The 21,755-nt window shown below is 44.1% G+C and overlaps 1 protein-coding gene across 1 annotated transcript in view; it reads right to left on the bottom strand.

The window, feature by feature from the left end:
- Positions 1 to 21,755, bottom strand: part of LOC141156774 (calcium-activated chloride channel regulator 3A-1-like) — an 85,546-nt gene that overhangs the window by 25,702 nt on the left and 38,089 nt on the right. Inside the window, exons 2-6 of the mRNA XM_073643152.1 lie at positions 14,449 to 14,586; positions 13,360 to 13,510; positions 12,581 to 12,689; positions 11,985 to 12,153; positions 9,639 to 9,860 (exon numbers count right to left, since the gene is read on the bottom strand). Coding sequence (XP_073499253.1) covers positions 9,639 to 9,860; positions 11,985 to 12,153; positions 12,581 to 12,689; positions 13,360 to 13,510; positions 14,449 to 14,586 — 789 coding nt within the window. The remainder of the gene's footprint in view (positions 1 to 9,638; positions 9,861 to 11,984; positions 12,154 to 12,580; positions 12,690 to 13,359; positions 13,511 to 14,448; positions 14,587 to 21,755) is intronic.

Below are 21,755 nucleotides of genomic sequence, written 5' to 3'. Positions count from 1 at the left end.
TCTGACACATAGTCAACGCCTAGAGACGATGGTACAGGAGTATCTCCAAGTAAACATTGAAGCCATGACTGTGTCACTGGACCCTTGCTCTTTTTGGGCTTCCAATCTGGATAAATGGCCGGAGCTAGCCACTTACGCCTTGGAGATCTTGTCATGCCCCGCAGCCAGCGTTCTGTCTGAATGTGTGTTCAGCGCTGCTGGTGGTGTGCTGACAGATAAGCGCACGCGGCTCTCCACTGATAATGTAGACAGACTCACGTTCATAAAGATGAACAAATCATGGATCCGAAACGACTTTTCTACCCCTGTGTCATCCTGGGGAGAGTAAAAGCTTGATGATTGGTTAAAATCACCCTACCAACCGTTTTAAGCTTTCAAATTACTAATCATGTTTATCTGTATCTTGACTGGAAAATAATTTGGGCTTTGTAGCAGTGTGCAGCACTGATCCTATTAGGCCATCTATACTAAAGCTTCACCAGATTTAAAATTAAAAATAATTTTTAGCTGCATCTAGCCCGGAAAATAATTTTGGGGCTCCGAGATGCGCAAGGCACATAAGTGCCTTCTTGCTGCACTACCTGCAGCATGACCCTCATATTGTCAGAATTCGAAGTAATCATGACTACTGGGTTGCCACACTCTTAGATCCCCCAAACTTTTCGATCAACCTTTTTATTTTAATAAAGACCAAAAAAATGGTCATTTTTGAAATTATAAGCATTAGCAGGTTGTTAGAAACTGAAATCAAACAGTTTTCAACTCAAAACTTTATTCTAGGTGATGTTACATTTTCACATAGGACCCCTTGTTCGAAAGGAGCTTCTGAACTCTCTCGTCCATTGAATTTGTCAGGTTTTGGATGGTTTCTGCTTCAATTGTTTTGCATGAGGACAGAATACCCTCCCAGAGCTGTTGCTTAGATGTGAACTGCCTCCCGCCATCATAGACACTCCTTTTAATGATGCTCCAAAGGTTCTGAATGGGGTAGAGGTCAGGGGAGCATGGGGGTCACACCATAAGTTTGTCCCCTTTTATGCCCATATCAGCCAGAGATGCAGATGTTTTATGTGCAGCATGAGATGGTGCATTATCATGCAGAAAAATGATCTTGCTGTGAAATACACGGTTCTTCTTCTTGAACCATGGCAGGAAGTGCTGTTTGAGAAAATCCACATACATTATGGAGTTCATCTTTAGCGCCTTCAGGGATCCTAAAGGGGCCGACAATCTCTCTCCCCATGATTCCAGCCCAAAACATTACTCCACCTCCTCCTTGTTGGCGCTGTAGCCGTGTTTGCGTGGGGTGTCCATCAACCAGCCATCCTCCACTCCATCCATCTGGACCATCGAGCGCTGCACGGCACTCATCCGTGAACAAAACAGTTTTGAAATCAGTCTTCATGTAATGTTTGGCCCACTGGAGCCATTTCTGCTTGTGTGAAGTGGATAGAGGAGGTCGACAGGATGGCGCATGCACAGCTGCAAACCTCTGAAGGACCCTGCATCTTGTTGTACGGGGGACGTTGGAGGCACAAGCAGCTTCAAAAACTTGTCTGCTGCTATGACAAGGCTTTTTTGCCGCTGCTCTTTCAACCTGACGTAATTGCCTGTAGGAAAGAGTCCTCAATTTGCCCTTATCAGCACGCACACGTGTGTACTGTGAATCAGCTACATACTTCTTGATTGCCAAGACACTTCATCCTGATCATCGCACAATGTTGATTGTAGTCATGCCTTGACCTAAACACTCCACAATTTGTTGCTTCTCAGCAGCCGACACATCCTTTTTCTTTCCCATTTTGGCAGAAAATGTAGGCTGCTTAATAATGTGAGAGAGCCTTCTTAAGTAGTCTTGCCTTTCATTGGACACACCTGCCAAACTAATTAGCACAGGTGTCTGCAATTGCTTACAGTGATATAAAGAGCCCTGACACACATCACCATCAATGAGTTTAACTGACAAACAAACAAATTCTTCCCTTATCACTCCTAAACACTTTTTGTATAATAATTTGGAACGCAGTGTACATGTGCTTTTCCACAAAACACCAGTGGTTCACGTAGTGAATCTTACAGTTCTAACTTGCCAACCGTGGTCTGTATAGAGTTGTTCAATAAAGGGCCCAAAATTAAGATAACATAGATGGGAGAGGTCTCTATGAATAGGAATTCCTAAGTATTTGATACCCTGTGAGGGCCAGGCAAAGGGAAAGTTGGACTGGATGGAATCCTATATGGATTTGGGGAGGGAGACATCGAGGGCCTCAGACTTCGCTGCATTGATTTTAAAATTTTACCATGTAACAAAGTGATCTATTTCAGCCATAACAGCATGGATGGATATATGTGATTGAGTGATATATACTAGGACATCATCAGCAAATAGAGAGCACTTGTACTCGGTGCCTCCCACCTCAATCCACCTAATATTGGGGTTATGGCGAATTGATGAGAGCAGGTGCTCCGTCACTAGGATGTATAAGAGAGGGGACAGAGGACATCACTGCCTTGTCCCATTGGTGATTGTGAAAGGTGATGAAAATGTTCTGACGCACCCCCTGGGCCTTGGGACACCCGGAGCCGGACCCTTTTTGGTGGATGCTGGTGGTTGTAGTCTTTGTGGCGGCGACCCAGTTCCGTGGCTCAGGGCGGTCAAACCAGTGGCGGAACTATTTATGTGGTTTTCATGTTTAAATGTCCAACTATGCCACCCGTGGATTGCGGTCAGAGTGAACCGCCGCTACAGGGCAGACCACTGAGGCTGGTGTTGTGGGTGCAGCAGAGCGTAGCATAACTCCCCACGGGAGGAGTATAGCCTCAGGGCAGTGTATGCGGAGGATGGGGGTGATGGTGCAGGGCAGCAGCAGTAACGACACGGAGTCAGTGATGCAGTTCAGGGCCTTTACTCACAGTTCTTATTATCCAGACCACGTCTGCAGGTAACGGCTGCCCAAGTCATACTGTGCTCACCAGGTGAGGGGCTCAGACAACTCCCAGATAACTTTGGAGCACTTCACAGGACCCCCTTTGTGTGTCCTTTGTCTGGCCTTTCTTACCAACACTTCTGTCCGGCTGCCTCGGGCCTCCTCTTGGTAAACTTGGCGCCAGTTTCCCTGACCCTATGTGGTGCCTTCCTAGCGGGTGTAGCGAGGGGCTGCGCCACATAAAATGTCAGAGCCTCCGGTTTCTAGCTGAGGGTCGTTTCCTGCCTCCACTAGTTCAGGGACCGGTCTCCCCCTTTGGCCTGACCCCTCCACGCAGGTGGATTCGGGCGTGCGGTGGCGACTCGCCCGTCCGCACCCCTGGGATCCCTTCATTCCTCGTTCCTGGAGCCTTCTCCGCTCCTCTTCCTTCCTTCTCCCTCTTCCAGGCCTGGGCCTCTGTTACTAGGCCCGCCTCCGGAGCAGAGCTCATGCAGAGCCCCTGCTCCCTGCCACTTCTGCTCAGACTTCTCTGCACTGAACTAAGATGGTGCCCACCTTTTATACTCCCTTCTCAATGCACCCAGGAACTGCTTCCTCCCTGCTCCTGCACTACAGGGTTCCCCTTCCTCAGTGTTCCCTCCCCCCACTCCAGCCAGGGACAGGGACTGTCGTGCCCATCTCAGGGGCATATTGGTCGCCCTGCCCCACGGCAATGTGGTGTAATGCATGCAGGTGTCGGGTCCTGATCCACACTCCATCCTTACCTGAGAGTGAGATATCACACCTCTGGGTGAGGTGCAATACGTCTGTAGCAACCGAGCCCTCAGGGTGCTACAGTTCCATTTATCTTCAGCCTAGGTGACGTATTGCGATACAGGGCCGTGATTTTGGCTATAAAAGGGTCCCCTAGACCCCTACCCCAAGCTTTTTAAGAGAATCATATATGGCGTGCCAGGAGACTCTATGGAATGCTTTCTCAGCATCCAACGAGAGTATCTAATTACAAATTTTTAACTGCATCTAGCCCAGGAAATACTTTGTGCCTAGTAGCAGTGTCTGCTAGTGAGCGGATTATCCCGGCTGTTAAGCAAGCTGCACCACCTGTAGTTTAGACACTTAATTTTTTCAAAGGAAATGCTTCGGGACCATGGGATACTTAGTGAAGAGCATCAGGAGGCACCCCAAGGCATAGGGGCTGGGACTGGCAGTAGGATGCTTTGCGGTGGACAGCCGAGCTCGATCCTTATAAAAGCTTTTTAACTGCAGCAGCTTTAGTGGACGCTACTGGAGCTGGAATTACCGCGGCTGCTGGCATGAGACTTGCCCTCCAATAGATCCTTGTAAATGGATTTAAGGTGTATTCATTCAAATTAGAGAGACAATTTAAATTAAAAAGCTTAGAGCTGCCTCCACCACAGGGGGGCTCGCTCGACCCACCAGCGGACAGGCACCAGTATTGGTAGAGGGGGGCTGGCCGTCAGGGTTCACCGCGGCTCTGGCACAAACCCGGCGACACGGAGGTGGCACGGGCAGGAGCGGACTGGCCGTGTCGGCTTCTCACTTTTTGGATTTTAGAAGGGCATGACATGCCTATATCTGTGTCTCCCCCTCCTTTTACTCCTCCACCTCTTTTATTTTCGCATGACTATATGTACTTGTCACTTTTCCATGTGTTAGTTATGTCTTCTGAGCAGTTTGTCAGCTTTTGGACACCTTTGAAGGTGTTTTCTATGTGTTTCTATGTGTTTTTGTTTGCCTGCCATTGGTTTTAACGGTGTTCGAAGGTGTTCGACGAACAGTTCGACGAACAGTTCGGCGAACACACGGGTGTTCGACGAACCGAACCGAACTCGAACACTACGGGGTGGCTCAACACTAGTGCTAACAACAAAATCACATAAAAGTCATCAATGGAAATCAAATTTATTAACCAATGGAGGCCTAGATTTGGAGTCACCCCCAAAATTAAAGTAGAAAAACACACTACAGGCTCATACAACTTTGATATAATGTCCTTAAAGCAAGTCAAAATGAGGCTCAGTATTGTGTGTGGCCTCCACGTGCCTGTATGACCTCCCTACAACGCCTGGGCATGCTCTTGATGAGGTTGCGGATGGTCTCCTGTGGGTTCTCCTCCCAGACCTGGACTAACGCATCCGCCAACTCCTGGACAGTCTGGTGCAATGTGCAATGTGCCGTTGGTGGATGGAGCAAGACATGATGTCCCAGATGTGCTCAATCGGATTCAGGTCTGGGGAATGGGCGGGCCAGTCCATAGCTTCATTGCCTTTATCTTGCAGGAACTGCTGACACACTTCAGCCACATGAGGTCTGGCATTGTGCTGCATTAGGAGGAACCCAGGGCCAACTGCAACAGCATATGGTCTCACAAGGGGTCTGAGGATCTCATCTCGGTACCTAATGGCAGTCAGGTTACCTCTGGTGAGCACATGGAGGGCTGTGCGGCCCTCCAAAGAAATGCTACCCCACAGCATTACTGACCCACTGCCAAACCGATCATTCTGAAGGATGTTGCAGGCAGCAGATCGCTCTCCACGGCGTCTCCAGACTCTGTCACGTCTGTCACATGTGCTCAGTGTGAACCTGCAAATCTGTGAAGAGCACAGGGCGCCAGTGGTGGCTTTGCCAATCCTGGTGTTCTGTGGCAAATGCCAATTTTCCTACACGGTGTTGGGCTGTGAGCACAACCCCCATCTATGGACGTCAGGCCCTCATACCACCCTCATGGAGTCGGTTTCTAACCATTTGTGCAGACACATGCACATTTGTAGCCTGCTGAAGGTGATTTTGCAGGGCTCTGGCAGTGCTCCTCCTGTTCCTTCTTGCACAAAGGCAGAGGTAGCGGTCCTGCTGCTGGGTTGTTGCCCTCCTACGGCCCCCTCCACGTCTCCTGGTGTACTGGCCTGTCTCCTGGTAGCGCCTCCAGCCTCTGGACACTACGCTGACAAACACAGCAAACCATCTTGCCGCAGCGCGCATTGATGTGCCATCCTGGATGAGCTGCACTACCTGAGCAACTTCTGTGGGTTGTAGAGTCCGTCTCATGCTACCATGAGTGTGAAAGCACAACCAACATTCAAAAGTGACCAAAACATCAGCCAGAAAGCATTGGTACTGAGATGTGGTCTGTGGTCCCCACCTGCAGAACCACTCCTTTATTGAGTGTGTCTTGATAATTGCCAATAATTTGCATCTATTGTCTATTCCATTTGCACAACAGCATGTGAAATTGATTGTCAATCAGTGTTGCTTCCTAAGTGGACAGTTTGATTTCACAGAAGTTTGATTTACTTATATTCTGTTGTTTAAGTGTTCCCTTTATTTTTTTGAGCAGTGTATATAGGATCTGTAGCATTTTTGCACACAATGCTTCTTTTTTTCTCTTCTTTTCCCTCCCAATCCTGTCCTTCTTTTTTTTTCTTTTCCTTTTTTCTTTCTCTTGTTCTTTCCTTTTCCCACACAGCAATTGCTTGGAAATAAGATTTTATGGTGATTTGTTGTTTCCTTGGTGTATTAGATTGCTACCATGACATCCGGGATGGGCCTTGATGAGGAGGAAGACGTGAATCCCATTAATCAGGAGAGATGTATAAACCATTGTCATGTTACCTGTCCATCATAGCTGTATTTTGAGGCTCGAGAAAGGCCATACATGGCCGAAACATTGCCTTCCTATTGTGACTTTTTAATACTATGGAATAAAAATCTAACTTTTTAAGGATTATCCACTGGTGCCTCGGGACTCTTGGATTTTTTCAGCTGTTAGAAAAGAGTTATTTATAAATATTATTATTTATAAAATATTTACTAGTAAAATCAAACTGTGGAAACCTCTATCTCATAAAAGGCAGCAAAATGGAGATATGATGACAAAATATAAAAAGGTCTATACAGTAACCTCAAGGCTTAAGTGATGAATGATGTTCATCTAACTAATCATTCCCTTGTAAGGTGGGTGAGCCTTCTAATTATTTACAGCCTATGGACTACCCATGCATGTATATTTTATTTTAGGCTGTTCATATAAGTACAAGTTTACTGTGGGTCTGCTCAGATATCATTGATTATACCAAGTACTCATGTAATGTTGCACGTTATATATGTATTATTTTGTAGGTCTGCTGAAGGATGGGTTGTATGTGGTGCTGTTACCAGATGAAGAAATGAGAAATGTCTGGAGAAGAGATGTGTCGTGGGAAGAGGAACACCCAAGTAACAATGAGACTTGGGGTCATTGTGAGCATGCGCAAACTGGAAATGCTGTGGGTCCAGGCATTAGATGGGATGAGATCTTGGTCAACTTAAAGAGCAAGCTTGTCCTTCTGTGCTGAGGTGGGAAGACTGAAAGGCTAAGGAAGTGGTGGACTTGAGGTTGGCAGGTATTAAAAAGGAATAGGCCACTAGCCTTAGAGTGTATGAGTCTTAGAAGAGGGGAGTAATACTGCTGCTTTGTCAAGTGGGGTCTGGTGAGTGTGTCACAGAGTGGACCTTGAGATAGCAAAGTGACCAGTAGTGGTATGAGGATGATAGAGTTGGGTCATGTAGGCTAGGATTCCCCAACTCCAGTCCTCAAGGCCCACCAACAGATCATGTTTTCAGAATTTCCTTAGTATTGCCCAGGTGATAATTATATCACCTGCACAGGCAATAATTCCATCACCTGTGCAATACTAAGGAAATCCTGAAAACATGATCTGTTGGTGGGCCTTGAGGACTGGAGTTAGGGAACACTGGTGTAGGCGGTGGGCCTGATGAACTTGTGATTGGTTAATAGATGTTCATTGGAAAAGCTTCTCTCAGTGCCATACTTGTAAGTGTAAAAGTGCTATAAATGTTTTAAGTAACCAGTGTTACTCTTTGGGATGAGAGATTGTTGGATGTGTCATTTCAGCCTGCAACAGGGAAACACCAAGAGGAGCTAAAAAATCTATCTGGCAAGACATCTTTGTGATTGGGAGTTAATGGAGAGCATAAGCCAGTAACTGAGCCAACATCTGAGTTAATTAGAGACACACCTGTGGATGTATTTTAATACACACCTGAAACACACTGCTTCTTTGTGTAGCATCATGAGAAAGTTTAAAGAAATCAGCCAAGATAACAGGAAGAGAATTGTGGACTTGCACAAGTCTGGCTCATCCTTGGGTTCAATTTCAAGATACCTGAAGGAGCTTCGTTCATCTGTACAAACAATTGTACCCAAGTACAAACAAGGTGGGAATGTCCAGCCATCATACCGCTCAGGAAGGAGACTGGTTCTGTGTCTCAGAGATGAATGTGCTTGGTCTGACATGTGCATATCAACCCAAGGACAAAAGCAAAAGACCTTGTGAAGATTATGGCGGAAGCTGGTAAGATTATGTCAATATCCAGAGTGAAACGAGTACTGTATCAACATTGGCTGTAAGGCCACTCTGCCAGGAAAAAGCTATTACTCCAAAAAACATGAAAAAGCCATATTAATGTTTGCAAAATCACACAGCAACAAAGACCTTAATTTTTGGAGACATGTCCTGTGGTCTGATGAAACTAAAATTTAACTTTTTGGGCATAATGACCATCGTTACATTTGGAGGAAAAAGGGAGAAGTTAGGAAGTCTATAAACACCATCCCAACTGTGAAACACGGGGGCTGCAGCATCGAGTTGTGGGGTTGTTTTGCTGCAGGAGGGACTGGTGCACTACACTAAATAGATGGCATAATGAGAAAAGAAGATTATGTGCCAACATCTCAAGACAGCAGCCAGGAAGCTAAAGCTTGGGCGGAAATGGGTATTCCAAATGGACAATGACCTGAAGCATACTGCCAAAATGGTAACAAAGTGGCTTAAGTATAACAAAGTCAATGTTTTGGAGTGGCCATCAAAAAGCCTTGATCTCAATCCTATTGAAAATTTATGGGCAAAGCTGAAAAGGCAGGTGCGAGCAAGGCGACCTACAAACCTGGATCAGTAACACCAGTTTTGTCAGGAGGAATGGGCCCAAATTCTGACCAACTATTGTGAGAAGCTTGTGGAAAGATATCCCAAACGTTTGACCCAAGTCATTCAGTTTAAGGGCAATGGTACCAAATACTAATGAAATGTATGTAAACTTTTGACTTTGCAGTAAGTAATAAAAATGCCTTAAAACATTCTCTCTCTCTCATTAGTCTGGCATTTGGCAAATATTAAAAATCATGGTAATCCTAACTGACCTAAAACGGGAAAAGTTTATTCTTATTTCATGTCAGATATTGAGAAAAACATGCATATGTGTCTTTTTATATATTGTATGTAAACTTCTGGTTTCAACTGTATGTTAAAAGTAAGCAAATAATTAGAGTTCAGCAAAATGACTTGCTCAACCTTGATCCAGTGGCCACATCGGAAGCCCATAGCTGCCAGACCAGAGTCCTACAAATCTTCTCCTACCTGTCGGCATCCCCAGCACCTCTTCTGACTAGTAGACTCGGCCCAACATCATGCATGCTCTGAGTTGAACCTTCTAGTCAGAATAGGAGCAGGGGATGCCGGCATGTGGGACGAAATTGAATGGGCTTTGGACCAGTAGCCACAGACTATCAACATGGCCACTGACCCAGAGTCCTGTGAATTTTAACTATACCATTAATATCTAATTACAAGACAAACCATTAGCGCTCTCTAGTATAAAGCAATCTGACACAATAAGAGTGCTAATTAGTGTTACCATATTGTCAGACACATCCAGAACTAGACAAATCACTCTCGCTCTGGACTGTAGCAATAAGAAGGCAGGAGGTGCTGGGAGCTCTGTTCCTGACATTGGTGCTGTGGCTTTGAAGTCCACTGAACTTCTAATAACATCCCATGCGCTTCGATAGCTGCACATTTTGTTTTGCATATTTGGCGCTTCCTTATCATGGTCATGTTCAGAACAAAATTCTACGACCTACAAAAAAAAAGTAACAACAAGATGATTAAAATCTTCCGATACAATGCATATCACTATTAAAAATATGTACCTCTAGGACCAACTGATCAAGAGATCGTGATTTTTACCATATACAATATTTGCATTGATGAAAGAAAGGGTATGCAAAAATTATTTGGTAGATATTCCTCTATCCCCCCAAAATTACACAATATAGAATCAAGTTAACCAACTACTAATAAAGAGGTTGTCCACTACTTTTACGGCCAAGTAGACATGCAAGCCTCGCAAGTGAGTACTTCCGGCCGGCGGCCAGTGCCATTGATAACAGTTGATCGCCGGGGGTGCCGGGTGTCGGACCCCAACCAATCAGACATTGAAGCCCTATCCTAAGGATAGGGCATCAAGGTAAAAGTAGTAGACACCTCTAAAGAGAATCCGGTTTTCTCAGAAGTATTATATACTAGCATTGTTCCAAACAGGCAATCTCTTGCTTTTTTTGTAGTTCCAGAAAGCGTAGCAGAAAGTGTAATGTGAGTGTTCAGTTTTGTAGAAAAACATTCCATATAGCAATATTCTGTCTGTGTATTAGGAAGGAGAATTGTTAAAAAAGCTATCCAGCAATTTTTCATTCCATCCCTCCACCAACCCCCATATTTGTCTATTACACTGCATTTCTCCTATAAACAGTGTACTCAGTTCTTTGCAGTTCCCTACTCTTCTTTGTTTCAGCCTCTAACTCAATTCCCAGAGTTTTCCCTGCATTTTATTCCTCTAGGCTCTGCTATAAATCCCATAGTGCATTAGCATAGCATTACATGGACAGCTAGAGCGAGTATCTATATCTGATTATCCTTCCTTATAAATAAAGATGAACTGTGATCCCATACATTATAACTGTATGAAAGGAGCTGTATATTCATCATCAGTGAATGAGATAGGAGTTTCTGTTGTTGATCCTCTACATTATAACTGTATGAAGGGAGCTGTATATTCATCATCAGTGACTGAGATAGGAGTTTCTGTTGTTGATCCTCTACATTATAACTGTATGAAAGGAGCTGTATATTCATCATCAGTGACTGAGATAGGAGTTTCTATTGTCCATTGTTTGTGGTTCATTATAGATAATATCATCATATAGGAACTAATAGTGACTGAGATCATGACTAAATTCAGATAACATAAAGGCACATAATTGGGGGTAGGAGTCACTATGAGAACCCATGAAGAGAACAAATCAGATAGAAGAGAACAACTACATAGGGCAATACTAGCTAATTGATGGACATCTAAAGAATTAAATTGGAGGGGGGATCAGTTTTCTTACTAGTCCCCACAGTTTCAGCAGGTGTCCAGCTATGTATATCAGCCAGGGTCCTGCAGCTGATTGTAGGGGAACACAGGCAGTAAACATGTGATCAGCATGAAATATATATACAGTACATCACTACTTAACAAGTGCTCATGGTGGGTGTATATGTCATAGAATGTTAATGGGTTTATATCAGAATTTTATAGCCAATCGGACATGGATGACTCATTGGGTCTAAGAGGTCTATTGAATAACAATGTGTGCCGTTTGGATTGTGAAATCTGGCAACAGGTTATACAATATATATTTTTTATTAATATGGTATGAAATAGAAAACTTTGACAATATTTTGAAAGAAGCATGAGCATGCTCATAAAAGTTTAGATATATTATAGGTTAAAGGAAAGGAGACTAGGGCATACAAGTGCCAAATCCTCCCGGCCAAAGTAGTTAGGTGTGTGATGGTGTCACTGATTAAGATTTGCTATGACACCTCTGAAAGTGTAATTTTGATATTTATCTCTTCTTGTTTCTTATACTATGACCTTGACCAAATAAGATGTGTAGGCCGAGGTCATAGTAGGCTTTGGTTGTTTGTAATCTAAGCTTATGCATTGATTTTTTTTTGTGGCTGCACTATATGGCATTATTACAGATCAACTGAGATCACTGGATGTTATTATGGTGAACAGATAAAGTTAAAATTTTGTCTTGATGTGATATTGGTGCTTTTTGTTTGTTTTAAAATAATGCCAATTATGCAAATTTAATGTGTTGGTGATATTTTTTTTGTAAAACCAAAAGAGTCATAAAATGTAGTGACTTACCGAAGATAAAGATTGCATGTACATTATTGATGCTTTCACTCTTTGAGTGCTGTTCACTAAGAACATACAGCCTTCTTCTAAATTCCCAGTCTGAGGGTCAACGATGCATTCTCCATCAGAACATGAGCGTTTCTTGCAGATGTACATGCCCACCATCTCAGAGGAACACCTTAAAACGAAATACAGCAGAAATTAAATCAATATAAAAAATAAAAAACCTGCAAGATACAGGACTATGGCTATGGCGCAAAATATTGCACATCCTTGCGTCATTGTCCAATGTCTTGCGGTTCAGGCTTAAGGTAATCCACAAAGATTAGAAGTATCTTTTATTATCGGGAATGAGCATTCCTAGGAAACCTCTTTTTCCGGTAATCCTGAAGTGTATACAGGTTACCGATCACCATACGTACGAGCAGAACGCTCGTTCGTCAGGTGAAATGACCTTTTGCCTTACTTTAAAGATTATCATTCTCAGCAGAAAAAAATGAGACAACCCCTTTAATAATGATTGATTATCAAGAGAATCATTCAAAATGACATAAATGTTCTTCATCTATTCAATATTATACTATAAAAACACCTCAACAACTTACCGTGTTGCTTTAATTTTGTTGTCAAGTGAAATAAAGAAAGGCTTCTCATAACTATATTCATCAAATACACCCCACTGAAAATGGGCCCATTCATGGAGAAACACCTTCCCTGACGAAAGTGAAGATAAAAACTATAAAACAGATAATGTCCAGTAAATAAAATAAAATATAACCAAGATTAATATATGGATTCTGTAAACAAGAATACATAAATATTTATACAGACGACAAAAAACACTAAGGACTCGATTCATTATTGCATTTGCACCAGTTTTTTTTTATCTAGTTTTTAATGTTTTACGCCTTTTTTTATCTTTGCGCCAAATTCATCTTTCCTATTGTACCTTTTTTTTACATCTATTTCTTCAGTGTTCGCCTGTTTTATTAGTTCCCACTGTGGGCAGAGTTTAGGGTTTCCAGATGTTTTCTCGTGATTCATCATTGACAACTTTTTAAAAATTTGCTAAATTTAATCACAAATTTACACCAGTTCCCTCCTGGAGAGATTCCATGTACTCCAGGAATTTTTGAACAATTTTAATAACATTTTGAAAATTGCTGGACTTTTTAAGTTAAAAAAGTAAAAAAAAAAACTGTTAAAGACAGGAAAAAAAGACCATTTTTGACCTTGTGCAAAATTGGTGAACTGCATGTGCCATGTTGATGAATTTGGCGCAAAAAAACATCAGTGAATACTGCATGACAAAAAAAAGACTTTAGAAAACCCTGCAAATGATGAATCGAGCCATATGCGAGTAATAAATTGTTTAGTTTCTTACCTCTTGGCCCATAAACTGGAAGGAGACCATCATCCATTAAAAATTCTGGAGTGAAATGTATGTATTTTCCTTTATTTCCACATCCTTTATAATGTAAAGTGTATGGATCATTTCCATAATTTATATTAGAGCTGCTGATAATTACACTTGCCTTAAAAATAATGTAACAACTTCATTAGCAAAGTAATAAAAAAAATAAAACACAGCTCTGTGCTGCAGGAGAAAAACTGTGATTTTATTAGAACTACTGCATGAAATGCACTAATACACAATTAGGGTCACTGTCATTAGTGTTTTGCCGACCTCAGACAGATGATAAAATTGGTGACAGTTTCCGTTTACGGAGGACAGTTCACTGGCCTGTAGATATAATGGTAAGCTGTAGGACATTTAAATCCCTTTTAGCCGGTTTACTGAAGCAGCAGCTACAGGAAGAAAATGAAGTTCTATTCTCCCTGCAGCCACTCCCTTCCAGCCATATGGGCGCTGAAGGGAACAGTTCCAGTCATGGTTCACTATGAAATTAGTATGCTGTAATCACTCCTCAGCACTTTGATTGACAGCCAACTCTGTAATGTACGTGTGCAACGTACGTGTGTGCAGATCAGGCTGTCAATCAAAATTCCGGGAAGTGATTATGTGAGCTATAATTGTACCAGCTCCCTGCACCGCCCCGATGACTGGAAGCAAGCAGCTGCAGAGAGAATATAACTTTATTTTCTCCCTGTTGCTGCTGCTCCAGTAAGCCGGCTAAGCAGGATTTAAATGGTAAATACCATTTGTGGATGTGACAGTTTCACTTTATAAAAGTTGTGCTGTAAGGGACATTTATGACCTAAACACAGGATGGGTGATAAATGTATGATCGCAAAGTGACTCAATGCTGAGATCCCAAACTTTTATTATAATATGGGTCTTGAGCCCCTGTTCCTCCACAACTGCAGTTGAATGAAGTGGTGATGATGCAGGCGTCCTGCCGTCGCAATCACTAACTTTTGGGCAGTCAAAAAAAAAGCCTTGTACAAGAACACATATTTCTATATACATTATATAACATAAGAGAAAGGGATAAACATAATAGCAAAATACCTTCTGATGTTCTTCATATCGCGGTCGTTGTAAATGTAAGGATTGCCATGTACGTGGTATAAGAATCGTTACCTCTCTGTAAAAGAATCTTCTTTTTGTGGCATTGAAAAGGTAAAGTGAGGCCTCGGAAATCAGATCCTTAAAACAGAAGAAATCATGAAGAAATGTGCACCTCCAAGTGTGAATGGCATTTTATTTTTCAGTGGAAAATTCTAATTAAGGTCCTAATATATCTTAAGCCTCATGCAAACGACAATATTATTGGTTTGAGTGCGATCTGACAAAACACCGGAATCAGACCAATGTTATTCTATGGGACCGTGCACAAGTCGGACTTCTTTCCTCGGACAGAGCCGGTTCAGGGGGAAAAAAATCGCAGCATGCCTGAGTTTGATACAATATTCGGATCGCACTTGGCCATGCAAATCAATGAGTCCATGGAAAACTGCATTTTATGTTTACTTGTGTTATCTTTGTCAAATATTTAAATTTGTTTTGTGATCTGAAACATTTAAGTGTGACAAACATGCACAAGAATAAGAAATCAGGAAGGGGGCAAACACTTTTTCACACCACTGTTAGTGCTGAAATGCAGTGTAACTATTCACAAATTTGTCACATGTAGGCCCCAATTAATCAAGACAGGTATTGCTTACTCCAGTCTTGATGAGCGGGGTGCTGGAGTCAGATGATGAGCAGGGTGCTAGAGTCAGATGATGAGCAGGGTGCTAGAGTCAGATGATGAGCAGGTGCTAGAGTCAGATGATGAGGGGCGTGCTAGAGTCAGATGATGAGGGGCGTGCTAGAGTCAGATGATGAGGGGGGTGCTAGAGTCAGATGATAAGGGGGGTGCTGGAGTCAGATAAGGGTACTGGAGGCACACTCCTCTTAATGAATCAGGTGTGTCTTAAAAGTGGCATGCTCCTCTGTACATCGCGCCACAAATGATATTATACTCAGAGATCGGAATAATGATTATGGCTTGTTATGAATTTGATAAATGGGTGTCTTCATGCCCCATCCCAGCTCTGCCCATTTTGCTAGAACTGGCCGAAACCGGCATGAAAACATCAAAAGTCACAACATTTTTGCTCACCTCGTGCAGTGCAAAAATGTTGTGGCTTTTCAAAAGTGTTTTATGCCAGATTTCTGGTGTAAACACTTTGATGAATCAGACCACGTAGAATAAAGATGAAGGGGCATCAATTTTAGGAATGTTTATCCGTAAAACATTCTGACCAAAATCAACTTCTTTAGGATTGTTCTGGGTGGTGTGTAACACGGGTACTTTAGATGCAGCGACACAGAAACACAGAGCAGCCAATACAGGGTTAATAAACAGGGGAAGTTTATAATAACAGGGTAAATCTCCACGCAGGGAGTACAGGGGAAAATATGGGGGAAAACAAGGAAAGTAGCAGGTAAAAGTCTTTAACTGACAGTTCAAAGTTTAACTAGATATAGCAGAGTCAAACCGGTTGTAAACGACAGTTTTTACACTTAGCTGACTCTTTTCCTCCACAAGGCAGTTGCCAGCTGAGGCCGGTGTTAATTTCTTCAGGCTTCCCCGCCCAAACAATGCTCCGTCTTCTGACGGCAGCGGGCGGTCTCCGGTTTTACCCGCTGAGCCCCTAGTCCATAACACGTCACCTCACGTGCCCGGCTCCACCGACCCTGCATCTCTTCTCTAGTCAGCTTGACTCCTCCAGTCCACTGCACTCAGCTCTTGCTCCCAGTCCTGGAGCCAGGAGCCTGGACCCTCTCACACTGCTCTGCTGAGCAGGACCCAGCTCCGCTTTCCCGTGCAAAACGTCCTCGCCTCTTCCTCTCTCTACCCACGTCACCAGTTTCCCGGTCACCTGACCTCCCAGTTCTCACTCTGGACACGCCCCCAGCTTCCCAGTCACCTGACTCCTGTGCTCGCAGTCTGTCTTCCTCCTGCAGCCAGAGGCACGGCCCCGGCAGTTCCGGATCCCTTGCTCTGAAAGTACTTAAACCCCTGTCTTCCCCCTTACAGGTGCATAGCTGATACTTGAAAATAATCGTAAGTAAAATTGAAAAGCAGCACTCACCCAATCCTTAAGGTTAAAAGTCCTTTATTCCACTCATATGGACATTATTCTAGCGGCTTGCAGGACAAACAAGGAGTTGGGGGGGGGGACAGACTTCCTTGTTTGTCCTGCACACCACTAAAATAATTTCCATATGAGTGGAATAAAGGACTTTTAACCTCAAGGATTGGTTGAGTGCTGCTTTCCCATTTTACTCACGATTATACTTTAATGGTGATGAGCGAGCACTAAAATGCTCGGGTACTCGATGCTCGGGTCGAGCCAATTGGAATACTCGGGTGCTCGACCCGAGCAACGAGCCCAATGTAAGTCTATGGGAAACTCCAGCATTTTTCAGGTGGCTCCTCCCGGCGGTCGGCAGAGGGCCTAAAAATTGCCCAAATCGATGGGAACAGTGCTCAAATGACATAGGGACAGCATGGGGAAGACCCCTGGAAGCATTTCTGACTCCCAGGTCACTGCTGTTAACAACGTTGTCAGAGTATTACGCCACTTTTACGAACTCACAATAAAACATACAAAAACGAAACCAAAATGTGTTTTCCTGGGAAATATGTTAAGGAACATCCTTTCCAGGGTAATGACTTGTATAGAAGGCAAAATAAATATCCAAAACCAAAATTACTCCTCCACACCTTGGGCTATGTTTACACGTTGCGTTTTTGATGCGTTTTTGCACTTTTGCTTTCAACCAAGACAAATGCATTCACCAGGAAATGTAATTTTAACTTTTTACAACCTTATCTGGCCATGTGGTGTGTGACACATCATCAGACACATGCATACAGTGCTGAAAAGACATGGGAACAGCATGGGGAAGACCTCTGGAAGCATCTCTGACTTCCAGCTCACTGCCTAAAAGTGTGCCCATCATAAGTGATCCTTGGCGCATGCGAAGATGCCTCCCGCCATGCACCTGTCGTTGCAGACTTGCAACAATCACCATCCACGTCCTTGTCCCACTGCAGTGTTCAGTTGTCCCTACCCCATTCCTTGGAATGCAAGTGCAAGTATGCAGGCAGCCAGCCACGCACCCACCCACAGGCTGCCATACTAAACTGCCACATTTTTGACAGCTGCTTGCACTTGAAATGTGGCCTATTAAGCTTGTGGAGGCGGAAGCTTTTCACAACCTCATGCCGGCGGCGGCCAGTTGTCCATACTCGGTCCCCAGCCGCTACTATATTTCCCGGTATCGCATCTGCCTTCCACAAGCACGGGTCCCACAATATTACCCGTGCCCTCCCCAGTGCACTTACTGGGAAGGACCGCCTAACCACAAACACATGGACAGGTGAATGTGGCCAGGGACGGTATGGAGCCAGTCCACAACTTTTTTTTGCTGACAGTTGTATTTAGCTTGGTGAAAGGACTGGCATAGAGGGAAACCCTATCTACCCTGCATGTCATTTCTCACAGGAAGTCCTGTAATGCAGCTTGTTGCAGAAGCAATGGCAGCCCGTCCAACATCAACTCACCCTTGTCGGTGGTGCTTTGACACACACACACATCTTTCTTTGCGCATTTAATTTCTTAAATACAGAGTTGGACAATGGCCTGATCTGTAATGCGGTTTGAGAAATAACGTGCATAAGCATGGCCGATCCACATTAGAAAAGCAGCCATAGAGTGTCCGGGAACCTTCCCCCACACTTTTCTTAGCCAGGGCTGCTTTTCGGCAGGGTTGGACTGGCCCACCAGAGAACCGGTGACTCCTCCGGTGGGCCCTGGCTTCTCCTTCAGGAGAGTTCATAGTGCCGAGGTGAGGCCATGATGATGATAAAGGCCACTATCTGCTTAGTTTTCTGTTACTTGGAATGTAAGTGCAAGTATGCAGCCAGCCAGCCACCCACCCACAGGCCGCAACACCAAACTCCCAGATTTCTGGGCAGCTTTTCGCACTTGAAATATGGCCTTTTAAGTTTCTGGAGGCGGAAGCTTTTCACAACCTCATGCCGGCGGCGGCTGGGTGTCCATACTCGGTCCCCAGCCGCCACTATATTTCCCGGTATCGCCTCCGCCTTCCACAAGCACGGGTCCCACAACATTACCCGTGCCCTCCCCAGTGCACTTACTGGGAAGGACCGCGTAACCACAAACACGTGGACAGGTGAACGTGGCCAGGGACGGTACGGAGCCAGTCCACAACTTTTTTTTGCTGACAGTTGTATTTAGCTTGGTGAAAGGACTGGCATAGAGGGATACCCTATCTACCCTGCATGTCATTTCTCACAGGAAGTCCTGTAATACAGCTTGTTGCAGAAGCAATGGCAGCCCGTCCAACATCAACTCGCCCATGTCGGTGGTGCTTTGACACACACACATCTTTCTTTGCGCATTTAATTTCTTGAATACAGAGTTGGACAATGGCCTGATCTGTAATGCGGTTTGAGAAATAACATGCATAAGCATGGCTGATCCACATTAAAAAAGCAGTCATAGAGTGTCAAGGAGCCTTTCCACACACTTTTCTTAGCCAGGACTGCTTCTTGACAGGGTTGGACGGTCCCACCAGAGAATCCTCTGGTGTGCCTTGGCTTCTACCTCAGGAAAGTTCATGATAGCGCTAACTTTGCAGCTGCTATGGGGCTCTTGAGCGGGGGAGAAAGGTTAGCCCTCAGAATCAAATCCTCTGGTGGGCACAATGTTTTTCAATCTGAAACAGCTTCTCAGTGGGAGTTGTATTTCATCACAGCCATATTCTTTAGCTCGGTGAAAGGACTGGCATAGAGGGAAACCGTATCTACCCCGGCTTTCATTTCTCCATCACCAGGTTCCGCCCATTGTCACACACGACCATGCCTGGCTGTATGTTCAGCGGTGAGAGCCACAGATCAGGCTGCTGTGTTACAGCTTTCAATAACTCTGCAGCGCTGGGCGGTTTGTCAATTAAGCATTAAGCATGTTATCTTCAGCACAGCCTGTTGCCGCTTGGCCAAGGCAGTGCTGCAGTGCTGTCAGCTTGTGACTGATGTGGTCATTTCGGAGATGGAGGAAGAGGTGCATGAGCTGAACAATGTGATTACATTGTTGTTAAATTGGTGACGCTGTTTTTTATACTAAAGAAAGATCCTATTGTTTTGGGTTTTTTTATTTTTTTTTTTAAGACAATTGCATTCACCGGGAAATGTCATTTTAACATTTTACAACCTTAGCTGGCAATGTGGTGTGTGACACATCATCAGACACTTCCTGTTTTATTTATGACGGAGGGACTCTGAAAGTCATAAAGCCTATTTTTATAGGGACATCAGACGGCCCTTACTATTCTTAAAAGGCCAGCAGTCGGCCCTAGCTATTGTTAGAGAGCCATCAGCCGGCTATGCTTTGTTGTTCCCATTTTTAACAAGTGGGTCTCCTATACTGTTATTGCGTATCCAGTGACTGCAAGGGCTGCCAAAAATTTGGACGCAACTCAATACCCCTTTGAAGAGACATAGAGGAGGGTCTCAGTAAAAAAAAAAGTTCCCATTATAAAGGAGCGGGTCTCCTATAAGTGGTAATGCCCATGCTGTGACTGCAAGGGCTGCCAAAATTTGGGAAAAACCCCACTAAGAATTTAAAGACACATAGAGCAGGGCCACAGTAACAAGGTACGACATGTTCCCATTAGAAAGGAGAGAGTCTGCTATACAGTTATAGGGTATGCAGTGAGTCCAACGGCTGACAATTTTAGGAAAAACCCCACTAAGAATTTAAAGACACATGGAGCAGGGCCACAGTAACAAGTACGACATGTTCCCATTAGAAAGGAGAGAGTCTGCTATTCAGTTATAGGGTATGCAGTGAGTCCAATGGCTGACAATTTTAGGAAAAACCCCACTAAGAATTTAAAGACACACAGCGCAGGGCCACAGTAACAAGTACGACATGTTCCCATTAGAAAGGAGAGAGTCTGCTATACAGTTATAGGGTATGCAGTGAGTCCAACGGCTGACCAATTTTAGTAAAAACACCACTAAGAATTTAAAGACACATGGAGCAGGGCCACAATAGCAAGTACGACATGTTCCCATTAGAAAGGAGAGAGTCTGCTATAAAGTTATAGGGTATGCAGTCAGTCCAACGGCTGACAATTTTAGGAAAAACCCCACTAAGAATTTAAAGACACACAGAGCAGGGCCACAGTAACAAGGTACGACATGTTCCCATTAGAAAGGAGAGAGTCTCCCATAGTGTAGGCCTATTCAGTGAATGCAAGGGCTGCCAAAAATTTGGAGGCACTTCAATGCCCCTTGGAAGAGACGTGGAGGAGGGCCTCATAAAAAAATGTTCCCATTAGAAAGGAGCGGGCCTCCTATACTTGTAATGCCCATGCACTAAGTTCATTCCACGAATAGTGTTGAGCCACCCCCGTAGTGTTCGAGTTCGGTTCGGTTCGTCGAACACCCGTGTGTTCGCCGTACTGTTCGTCGAACTGTTCGTCGAACACCTTCGAACACCGTTAAAACCAATGGCAGGCAAACAAAAACACATAGAAACACATAGAAAACACCTTCAAAGGTGTCCAAAAGCTGACAAACTGCTCAGAAGACACAACTAACACATGGAAAAGTGACAAGTACATATAGTCATGCGAAAATAAAAGAGGTGGAGGAGTAAAAGGAGGGGGAGACACAGATATAGGCATGTCATGCCCTTCTAAAATCCAAAAAGTGAGAAGCCGACACGGCCAGTCCGCTCCTGCCCGTGCCACCTACGTGTCGCCGGGTTTGTGCCAGAGCCGCGGTGAACCCTGATGGCCAGCCCCCCTCTCCCAATACTGGTGCCTGTCCGCTGGTGGGTCGAGCGAGCCCCCCTGTGGTAGACAAATAGGACATTGTATGTCTGCCATCTTAGACCTCAGTTCACATTGTCTGGTTTTTTGACTTGTTTGCATTCTGTGCAATTTAAGGGTGTGGCATGCCCTTTGTTGAGCTGATTGGTATATATGTAGCTTACCACGGGCCTAGGTGGTCTGGAGTTGGGACCCGGTCCTATTTGTCTACCCTTTTATATGCATTACTTCAACTTTGATATACAGTAAGGTTTTTAATATAGGCAGTATAGGTACCGTCCCAATTTAGGGTCACCTTGCCGCTGGTGGGACGGCTTGTATACTTTTTTTGATCAAAAATAGTTCACTAAGTACCCTATATTTATTATGCAATTTTGCTTTACATTTATATATAATTATGGTAGGGTATGAGATATATTTTTGTCTTGCTTCTTTTTTGCTAGTGTGAACATGCCTCT

Source organism: Phyllobates terribilis, unplaced genomic scaffold, assembly GCF_046119375.1.
Source record: "Phyllobates terribilis strain yellow unplaced genomic scaffold, ASM4611937v1 Scaffold_8__6_contigs__length_399053987, whole genome shotgun sequence".
Classification (NCBI taxonomy): domain Eukaryota; kingdom Metazoa; phylum Chordata; class Amphibia; order Anura; family Dendrobatidae; genus Phyllobates; species Phyllobates terribilis.
Note: the sequence above shows the minus strand (reverse complement) of the source record. Positions and strands in the feature narration are given on the sequence as shown.